Source organism: Nuphar pumila, chromosome 17 (assembly GCF_984573655.1).
Source record: "Nuphar pumila chromosome 17, dmNupPumi1.hap1.1, whole genome shotgun sequence".
In the NCBI taxonomy this organism is placed as follows: domain Eukaryota; kingdom Viridiplantae; phylum Streptophyta; class Magnoliopsida; order Nymphaeales; family Nymphaeaceae; genus Nuphar; species Nuphar pumila.
Genome location: NC_143265.1, coordinates 71,010,531 through 71,021,482, shown reverse-complemented (window position 1 = coordinate 71,021,482; position 10,952 = coordinate 71,010,531). Strand labels below are relative to the sequence as shown.

The 10,952-nt window shown below is 38.2% G+C and overlaps 1 protein-coding gene across 1 annotated transcript; it reads right to left on the bottom strand.

Moving 5' to 3' along the window:
* Positions 1-806: 806 nt before the first annotated feature.
* LOC149812165 (uncharacterized) lies at positions 807-7,616 on the bottom strand. Its single transcript, XM_089992993.1, has 3 exons — positions 7,521-7,616; positions 2,784-2,909; positions 807-2,666 (listed from the first exon to the last, which is right to left on the bottom strand). Exons 1-3 carry the CDS (start codon positions 7,614-7,616, stop codon positions 807-809), a joined length of 2,082 nt encoding a protein of 693 aa, XP_089849119.1.
* Between the last annotated feature and the right edge of the window lie 3,336 nt (positions 7,617-10,952).

Genomic DNA, 10,952 nt, shown 5'->3' with positions numbered 1-10,952 from the left:
AATGTAACCACAAGTAGGAAAGCTCGAAATAATCAAAACTTCATGGATCCTTTGATGTAGTGCCTTTATAGTATAATTAACATGCACTGCTTCGTATTGCACAAGGATGGCAATGACTGGTTAAAAGTGGGGAAAGAATCTCTAACCAATAGCCATCAAGCATGCAACCAAGCGTTGGCATTCACCCCTAAGGCCATTAAGAACTATATAAACCAGATCTTCATCTGAAACAAGAATGGTTAATGAGCACCAATTCATTTGAGATGACTCAAGATCTATGAGCATGCGTGCAAGAGAGAGAGAGAGAGAGAGAGTTTGATTGTTTTCGGGACATCAAATCATCCTAGGAGAATGGTCCAAACCATGTCAGTTTCAGATATGATGTCCCATCATTTGTTATGCCCTAAAAAAAAGAAAATATAACCAAGTTTAAGCCAAGTTTCTATGCGCAGTAGTGTGCTGTATGAATGATATCAGGAGTAATGAAGAGCAAAACTGAAGCTGGGGAACACATTATAAATCGCATAGAGAGAGATGGATACATTAGTCCCCTGAAACCAACATCAGACATCTAATAAGCAGTTCACATATGCATGCATCTTGAAAGGAAATACGTGGAGAAAAGAAAAATGTGGTTAATGCAAAAAAAAAAAAAGGAAACAGAAAACAAATGCAGAAGACATCATTAAAATCTGAACAAAGTCTCAACTAATTCTAATTTCTGCAAACTATCCATTCTTTATCACAACAAGGGTACTAGCATGTCAGTCTATGAGTCTACCATTCTATGTTTATAATTTACTTTCTTAGTCAGTCAACACTTCCAAGAGACAGTTGGGAATGGCTGCAGGGTCAAGCTCCCAGCAATCTTCAGGCAAATCAGGAACATCTTCTGCAATCTTTCTAGCAGGAATTTGGTGTGAAAATTTATGCAGATCTTTTTTTGATAAAGACCAAACAGAGGCAAAAGTATCCAAACCAGCTTGCACCTTTTGATACACAGACTTGAATCCGCAAACCTTAACAAGAGAAATAAGTGAGATATCATGTTCTTCTGTGTATTCACGGATTATTTCAACAATCTGGTATCTGGATGGATCTTCACTGTCAATGGAACTCCTCTTATCATGGACTGCCCATACCTCATTCTTCTTTGGATAGATTCTTATATCACCAGTAGATGGGGAAGTATCCCAGATCATCTTATGCGAGAAAAGGTTTAACACATTGCTGGTCGTGCGCTTTCCAATCTTGAATAGCCCACATGAACGCTTTGTACGGGTTACAGATTGCAGCCAAGTTAACTGAACAAAAAATGGGTCACATGAGATAACCTTCTGGATTCGAGCATAGATGCGAGGCATCTCATCTTCTTCATCATATATTGCCCATATATCACCTTCTTCAAAGCTGTTCTCTGTTCGGTCATCATCAAAATTGTGGAAGTCAGAGTCAGGCACATCAATAGCCAAAGAAGTAGCCAGTGGCTCTTCAGGTTCTTCCAGGAGGACAATGTCTTTACATACTTCCTGTATCATTTCATAAACTTCACCTCCCCCAGGGTCATTAGCGACTATCTCATAATTTGCTGCTTCTTTTTTCTCATCCGCAGGACTGTTGGTCCTCTTTTTTGATCCCTTACTAGCCTTCCTGGATTTTGAAGAGTTTAAACTTCTCACTCTTGGCTCCACTTTGCCTTTTCTCTGATTTTGAGATATAGTAGTGATGGGTGCTGGAGTAGTAGTGGTTGCAGAATTACCACCCACATTAGGACTGGAAGGTGAGCTTTTCTTTGTTTCAGAATGCTCAGAAAGATTATTAAAGATTTCCATCTTAGCCTTCCTCATCAGCAAGTTCCTTGTATTTCCAGATACATTTCCTTGAATTGGTGATGCTTTAGTTGCACTCAAGAGTTTTCCAGCATGTTGGTCCACATGTTCACTTTCCATTGCACTGCTCCTAGACCGTGTAACTCGAGGTTCGGTTATAAGATCGTCCATATACACCCTGTCGTAGCACTTTCTGCTGCTTCCCTTACTCCATCCAGTCCCCTTGTTTGTCCTAGGCATCAGTTTATGGGATGAGTCCCCATTCGTGTCAGGAACTGGCAATGGGGTATGGGGTTGTTCAATAGGTGCAAAGGATATTTCTTGATGCTCAGATACATGGGCAGATTTTGACACTTCAGAAGGTGTCATGTTGAGGTGCGGAGGAGAAAAGAAAGGCCCCCAAGGGAAGCCCACATTTTGATTGATAGTAGCAGTGTGGTAGCCACCATATCCAAAAGGCCAATAGTAATAAGATTCAGTACCAGGAACGATGGGTGGCGTAGATGCCATTGGTATGGCACGAAACGGTCTGAGACAAGTTGGGCACCAGAGATCAAGATTCGCATACTTCCTTAGGTACTCATGAACATAATGACACATTGGACAAATGGTCCAGAACGATGGAGAATCCTTATCAGGTGGAGAAAGAGCAGGGGTGGAGAAACAAAACCCATTAGAATATGCCATGAGCCTACCGCTACAGCTACTGCTGGCAATATATTGCTTCTCAGAGTTCTTTTTATGGGGTTTCTCTGTTTTATCCCTAAGGGCTAAAACAGGATAGAGGTCGTGTCTTTTGATTACATACCCATCTGCACAAACAAGCAATACAATCACCTTTTGCAAGGGAACATTTCCATCATCAGGGTATACCCAAAAACAAAATGGCACATACAAGCAAGATTTTGTATTTTTAAACCAACAGAATCAGAGATGAGCTACTGAAAGACGTACCAGAGTTTCTATGATAAGCACCATCATCAAATGGGCATGCACTTTTAGCGGTGGTTGCACATTTCCGGCTGCCCCATGATCACTGTCATTCTCGGATGCTGGTTTCTGTTGGTTATTCACAAGAATCTGGGTGAGGCACTCACAGAAAACCTTATGAACTTCTAAAATGGAGATTTGGGTATTCCCAATGTCAGAAAATTTCTGCAGATTGGGGTGGAACTAGCTGCCTCACCTGAGGAGGACAAGGGTAAAAAAGAAAACTTTTGTTGGGTTTCCCTCTTTCTGCGGAGCTTGAACATGTGTAGGTTTTTTAGCATTCAACTTGGTGAAAGTGGGGGATAAAGCAGAAGCCTTGTGCATATGAAAAGAAAGATTTCCCTGTTACAGCAGAGGCGCAGGAACACTAGGCATGGGTCAACTGGATTCTGGAGAGAAAGAGAGATGTTAGTGGAGACGTAAAAGTGAGAGCAAATCAAGTGATCTGCCAAATCACTTTTCTAAAAGTGATTTGGCATCCTTACCGTCGACAATGTACAAAAGGACCATGAGGTCTTGTGGGACGAAGCAATAGACAGTGAAGATGTCAAATCACTTTATTAAAGTGATTTGACAGATCACCTGATCTGCTCTCCATGAAAGTGGCACGTTAAGATCTTTGCTTTACGCGCGGCTTTTATACGAACATTCAGACGCAAGGCCTTCAGGCGCGAGCGTAGGGTCGTCGGCAAGATGACGGCAGCTAAATTCTCGCAAAAAAGGAAGGGAAAGTAATTGCCGTTCGTGAGTAAAGAACTTATAGTTGGAACTCATAATAGGTGGTTGTTTGGACTGAATATAACCTCAAGGATGTGTTCAACTTACCAAGAATAATAAGAATCGACTGTTATATCGTATTTTTAACATAAAAATATGATTTTAAAAGAATTGAATTTGGTGCATTATAGATTGGTGATTGTTCAACTTGCAAAATCTTGCATATACGTTGGAATAGCATGATTCAAGCATTGATTTCTACTAATCCAAACATGCAATATCACAGGAGGGTCAAACTTGTAAAAAGAAATAAAAATATTACAGTTTTTTTTTACTAGAAAGTTCCTTGCCAACTAGGTAACAAACACTAACCCAAAAAGAAATTGAAATTTCTCATTTTTATCATGTTTTATATAATTATATCCACAAGATATCAGCAATATAAATAAACAAATAATGAATTGTAAAGAAAAAATAAAGTGTCTAACCAAATGTTAAAATCGGTTCTAAGTGAATCTTTTTCTCAAAATACACTCTGAATCGAATCGGATCATTTGTGAAAACGGTGCTTTTTCACCATAGGATTATGTTTCATTAAAAGATAAAAAATATTTTAAAAATACTAAAAAAGTTTAACTCTTTTAAAATTATTTAAAAATACTAGTTGACTTGACCTGAATCAACCCCTCTTAATGGCCTTTTGTTCGATTTAAGTCAATTCTGACAACATTGGTCCAACTGAACACTGATAAAAGCACAACATTTTGACTTTTACAGGTGGTCCCAAGGTTTTTCTCACTTTGTCAAGGGTTCCTCGTCATAAAAAAAAAAAGTGCAACATTTTTGGTATAAACCATAACATCAATATATTTTGAAAAAATCTTAAAATCTTTGTTATCTAAAACAGCAACCAAATATCACATTGTTTTTGCAGTATTTTGAAAATATTGAAGATGTCAGTATGGGTAGGGTAAAAATTTTACTCTTGGGCAGCCGCATGACAATCGTAGGTACGGGCAGACTGAGCCAGCGCGACCCAGTCTTCGTGCTGGGTGTGGTTTCTTCAGGTTATAAATTGAAAAAAGTGAATGAACTTGGTAGTAACCATGGTTTGCCCAACCTTTTGAATCAAACAGTTTGACTTGGTAACTTGGTTTGAGTTGACATCCAATCAAGTTACAATTCGACATTAAACGGGTTTTTGCCAAAACTTGGCTTCAACTAGTTATAAGCTGGTCAACTCGACTAAGTGTAGGCTGATTAAGAACCGGCCATAACATCATTTAATGAGACATATTCTTTAAACCAATCGAGTGGGACGGGCTCTTGCATGAACCGATTCTCCTCTTGTTGTTGGGCTCTGAATGAGTCGGGTTAAGCTTGCAGCTCCCTCACGGTCATGCTCTGATACTCGATGTTGTGTCCTCTTCCTACGGTGAGAACCCTTGATTGAGAAGCAAAAACAGGGGTTAAGCTATGGCTAGGGATGGCAGTGGACCGGGGCGGGGGACAAGGTCTCCAACCCACCTCATTTCAAAATCCAAACCTTCATCTATGCACGAAGATGGATTTCAACCTCCACCCCTGCCTCCATCCCCGTTTTATGTCCTTCGTCCCTGGTCCAAACGGGAGCGAGGTGGGGCGGGCCCCATTTTTCCTTAGTCTATAGTGATCTCTTAAAGGATTGGGGACTGGGTGGGGATTGAGACGGGGATGGGGCCGGGCGGGGAAAAGCTTAAGTTCATCCCCGCATAGTAATAGATTTTAACCTTCATCCCCGCCTCCATCCCTGTTTCATGCCTTTCATCCCCAGTCCAAATGGGGCAAGGCGGGGCGGAGCCCCATTGTCCCCGGGTCTACTGCCATCCCTTCCTATGGCAAGGAGGAAGATGATGAGGTATAGGGAGAGAGAATGGAAGTCGAGTTTAATGAAAAGGAATGAATTGTCTCTATTTGGGTGAGAGAAGATCTCCAATTTCATTTCATCAAAAGTCCCCTTTATAATACCACCGAGGTGGTATCGCATGCTGGTAAGCGGGGTCCTGTGCCAAGCTGAAGGCCCAGGTTCGAATCCCTCTACCACATTGGGCTTAACTTAAGAGATATCTGGTAGGGTCTCAAAAAAAAAGGTTCCCTTTATAATACCCTCTCAAGGCATTTAACCCAACGCAACCCTAAAGTGTTTCAATGGACCGCTAAGTGGATCCTATTCAACCAGTTTCTACCCATCCTCTTTATTGACTCTTACCTACAGCTGCTATTGCGCCCTCCCATATTACAACCTAGCTGATGACCCACCCTGGTTTAAGCTTGAGTGCAAACCAGGCCTAACATGCCCTTCCTCTTTTCAGTCACACTTTGCCCACAAGGTGTGGAGGTGGGTGTACGGATGCAGAAAATCATCTTCATTTTTCTAAGGGCACATTTGGAAGTGAGAAAAACTCTCATAGGAAAAGAAAGTTTCTTCTATGAGAGTTTTTTATACGAGAAGTTTTCTAAAAGAAAGTTTTTCGCTTGTTGGTATAGCATGAAAGAAATGAGCCGGAAACAAAAGAGAAAAAATTTCGCTTGTTTGTTTGTACATGGAAAAACTCTTTCCAACAAATCATCAATACCTAGGGTCCTATTTATAGGTTTTTTCTATACAATTTGATTCAGTAACAAAAAGAAAATGCAAAATGTTTTCATTCAGTAGCAAAGAATGTTCAACCTAATATGAGTTGAACTTCTAGAAAAATAGATAGATTATCATCAAATGTTGCGGCAGAATTAGAAAGATGGGAAACAAAAGCAGCATCACAGAGTATGTAAAATTTCTCAACAATAAAATATTGGTCAAAATGTGTGATGATCCTTCACGTATATAAGGATCTTTGGTTGTTTGTTGTTTTATTCAAGGCAGCCATCCAAACCAAATACAAACCATCATCAGCTAATATTTACAGGTAGGAAGGATGCATTAACATTTTACATTGGTTGTTTATCTGGAAAAAAAAAAACATTCTACATAGGTTAGATTAATCTAACGTGGAGGAACGTATCTAACTTTGTAACACCCTAATCTAGATCCATTTAAAATATCTTGGATCCAGTCAGTCTATTCTAGATCCAGTCAGAATGTTCTGGATCTAGATGAGTAATAGATCTGGATTCAAGCAGACAGGTTTGATCTAGATCAGAAATAGATCCAGATTGTATCGTAAGATAGTCTCAAATTGTACCAAAATCCAAAATGATCATAATAGACTTTTGAGTACACGAGATCCATTTTGGTAAAATGGACATAACTTTGTACCCCGAACTCAGAATTGAGCGAGGTTTGGTGCATTGGATTTGTATCAAAGAGAGAAATCTACTTACTCAATAGTTTTGGTTAAGTTAGTGACACGAAAATTGAGGTTTCATAAGTCAATTCAAGAAATGTATTTTGGTAATTCTACAAGAAGTTTTGTGCATTAATGTGAGCATGCTTGTGTAATGACTAGATCCTACTGTTAGAGCAACTTGAGACTCGATTACAGTGAAAGTACAATGTTCGTACTTGAGATAAGGGATATTATAAGTAATTTTAGATATAAATAAACATTTTTCTACATTGTATAGAAAAAGTTGATTATGAAAAAAAAAAAAAAATATTTTTACCCACATTTTCTCTGTGTAAACTTTGAACTCATTCTCTTTGAAAAGTAATACCAACCGAACTCAGACTCTTGAGGTCCCAGATCGGAGTGTTACAAACTTCCTCTGTTGGAGGTTAAAAAAGTGATATTAAAGAGGGATCATAAGTCAAGAAACTAATTAAAAAAGGGAACATCGTTATTCCCCCCCCCCCCAAAAAAAAAATAAAATTTGCAATTCAGTGAATTGAATTATGTCAATGAGAAGTGTTGTTTCAATAGCAACCAAACCACACACACCTGAGGGATGCATCTACGAGGCTTAATGGGCCTAGGACATTGTGGTGAACAAGCTATTAGAACAGACCTCATGCAGAACCTTCTCTGGTGGTTCAGCAGGTTTGCTCCTAGAAGCAAGGATTCGAGTCTGGTTCTTCAAGCACACCTCTGCTAGGAGCTTCATAGGCTTCTCGGCATGAAGACATAGTGCATGCTAGTTTCTCTTTCCCTGAAAGCGTCATCAAAGACTGAGCAATGACAAGGTCCATGGCTCCCCTATTCAGAATAAACCTGTCATACTAAAAATAAGAAAACCACAATATTTTCAAAGTTGGGTCTCTTAAATTGATGGAGCAGACAATTCTGGAGAAGAAAATAAAGGAACAAATCGAATAAAACAAGCAAATTCTACAAAAAGCTGAAAAATTGGATGCAATTTCAAATATCAAAAGAATCCATCAGAATATTCAAAGAAAAACATAGTATGTGCTGCAAACTCATCACTAACTGAATCAACTGCGTCATTTGTTGCTCATCTTCCTGCTCGTCTCTACCCTCGCCATTAGCGTTGCCACAATGAAGTTCAATTGCATCATCATCATCGCCACCAACAAAAAAAGCCAAGGCGTGTATTACACCCCAAAGAACAGAAGGAAATAAAAACAAAAAGAGGAGAGGAAGAGCAGAAAGAAAGAACAGAAGGAAGAGAAGAGCAGAAGGTGGTGACTATGAGGCTAAAGAGGAGGGGCATAGAAAAGACTCATCCACCCTCCTTTGGAGGAGTCTTTCCTATCAAAAGTTGTACTTTTTTCAATAAAACATTTTTGCTTGTTTGAAAAGGTCAGAAACCACTCTATCAACACTTCAAATGTAAGTCATCCTTCTTCCCGACATCGGTGCTTGGCTGGCAAGCAGATGGGAGTAGGCAAATGTTTGTCTTCAGCTGGTGGCAGATTGGGAGAAATATTTTCAGCAGGGCCCACTCAGAGCTTCAAACGTGAAACATGAAATACTAAATGGATGCTGGATGACGGATCTCAAAGCAACATGTTGCCAAACTACATATTTGTACTTTATTGACACACATCTCAAAGCACTGGAACAAAGCCAAGTTGATGCATGGATATAGAGTTTATAGAGTCTATTAACCAAATGTTATTTTCACCTGATGAGATTTGGAGAGAATTTGGACAAGCAACTCTTTCTTTATCAAAAATGAATTTGTTTGTTATTATTCTGATAGAGTGGTTGATAACATATGGCCATGTGCTACGGGGATGGGGATGGGGGTGAAGGTCTAAAGTACCCCCCACCACCCCTCACCACGAGGATGGATGGGGGATGGACGACCAAATTTTGAGAGGGGGGGGGGAACCATGTCCCTCACCTCCGCCTCGATCCACTGCCATCCCTAATTATGAATTAGCCATAGGTCTGAGGGTGATAGGTCATACTTATAGTTAGATTACTGCTCTACAATGCAAAGAATTCTCTTTAGAAGTTACTGGCACCTTATTTGGGCATCCCATTGAGTATGGCAATCTGGCTAAGATACACCCTTGCCATGTCCCTTGCAGTATAGGGGTGCACAAGTGCAACAAAATTTGCATAGTTGGTCTGTCTGCCAATGACAACCAATATGACAATCTTTTCATTACAAGGTTACAAACCCTCCACAAAGTCCATGGTCATGTCTTCTCACATCTTTTCTCACATGGAAAAAGGTTGGAGTAGACTTAAGGGGATGTCAAATCATATTTGATGTGTTGGCAGATAAGGCACCTCAACATCCTTGTGCATCCCCCTCTGAAAGAAGTCTTGACCCACTTGCTTGTACATTCAAAGACAACCAGGATAGCTAGATTATTGAGTTGCATGATAATACTCTAGCAACATACACTTATATGTTGATTTCTTTGGTAACACCAACCTGCCTTGATAGTCGACAAAGGGTGGTCAATAACTGAATCCTAGGAAGACCTTACAGTTGTTAACCGGCTTGATTCTCAATGCATGTAAGGTAGATTCTTTAGGGGTTATTTGTTGCAGCATTACGTGCATCACATGGGATGTCATGGCTGCACGAAACATCGCATCGAACAAATAAGGGATACAATGGATGTGCAAAACACGTCCACCGTGTCCTTTTTATCATGTTATTTTCATTTCACCCCCTCTTACAATTAGAATAGGGATGGAGGAAACATTTAAAAAAGAGTCAAAGGGACCCTGACTCAATCTCTCTCTTGAAGCTTATGGGTGAAGTGGTGTTGTGTGATGTTGATGGGGGTGAGGCGGTGTTGGGGGTCACCAGCGCCGATGGTGAGGCCGACAATGAGACACCGATGACTTCTTCGATTTTCTCTCTCTGTCTCTCCCTCTTATTCTTCGTCCATCTTTCTCTCCTTCTCCCTTTTTCTTGGTTATTCATTCATTCTTCTTCTTCTTCTTCTTTGTTTTTTGTTCATCTTCCTTGTTATTTATCTTCTTTTTAAGGTATTTTCATTAATTAGGACTTTTTTAATTTCCATTGATTGTAGGTTTTTCTTTGATTTTCACGATGATGGATTTTTTCTTTGATTTTCATATATTAGGATTTTTTCTTTGATTTTCATTGATTAGCAATTTGAATCAAATTTCTTAAATTGGGATTTTTTATAGTTAATTTGATTAGGGTCCTTTTATGTTTAATTTTGTGGTTTACTTTTCTTGTAGTTTAAGTTTTTTTTTCTTGTTTATGGTTTATTTTTTTTGTAGTTTAGACCTTTCGGTTTATTTTTCTTGTGGATTAGAGTTTTTTTGTTTATTTATAAATTATTTTTTATATTTTAGGGTTTTATGATATATTTATATTTTTTATATTTATATTTTTATTGTAGTTAATTTGACTAGGGTTTTTTATTTGATTTTCTTTGGATTACGACTCTGAATCAAATTTTTATATTAGGTTTTTTATAGTTATTTTGATTAGGGTTTTCTTTGATTTAATTAGAGTTTTTTTTTTGTTTTTTTTTTTATGATTAGGGTTTTGAATCAATTTTTTTAATTAAGGCTTTTTATAGTTAATTTGATTAGGGATTTTTTTTTATTTAGTTAGGGTTTGAATTAGGACTTTTTATTTAATTTTATGGCCTATTTTTCTTATAGTTTATGGTATTTTTGTTCATTTATTATTTATTTTATTGTATTTTAAGGTTTTATGATTTAATAGGGTTTGATAATTTAATTTTTTATAGTTAATTTGAGTTTAGGGTTTGATATTTTTACAATAAACTTTCATAATTAGATGTAATATGACATTGATTAAATTATTTTTATATATAAAAATATCAATTCTTATTTTTTCTTAAATTACTCAAATTGTTAATAGTTTTTAGTTTTTAGATCCAATCTGAGATCCACGTCCAGGGCTAAAATCCATAATAAATATGTTAAAACACTCATATGGTTGGGCAAATCGAGTCTTGCGATCCAAAACAAAGTTATCCAACCCATTATCTGTGTATATTCTTGTTGTCCC

Bases quoted from the DNA above. Each gene is read 5' to 3' on its own strand.
- LOC149812165 (XM_089992993.1), bottom strand. From the start codon at position 7,616: ATGAAGCTCCTAGCAGAGGTGTGCTTGAAGAACCAGACTCGAATCCTT. The intron at 2,910-7,520 runs GTCTGTTCTAAT...TGCCTCACCCAG, and splicing joins CAGAGAAGGTTCTGCATGAG to ATTCTTGTGAATAACCAACA. The intron at 2,667-2,783 runs GTACGTCTTTCA...CCCTTGCAAAAG, and splicing joins TGCTTATCATAGAAACTCTG to GTGATTGTATTGCTTGTTTG.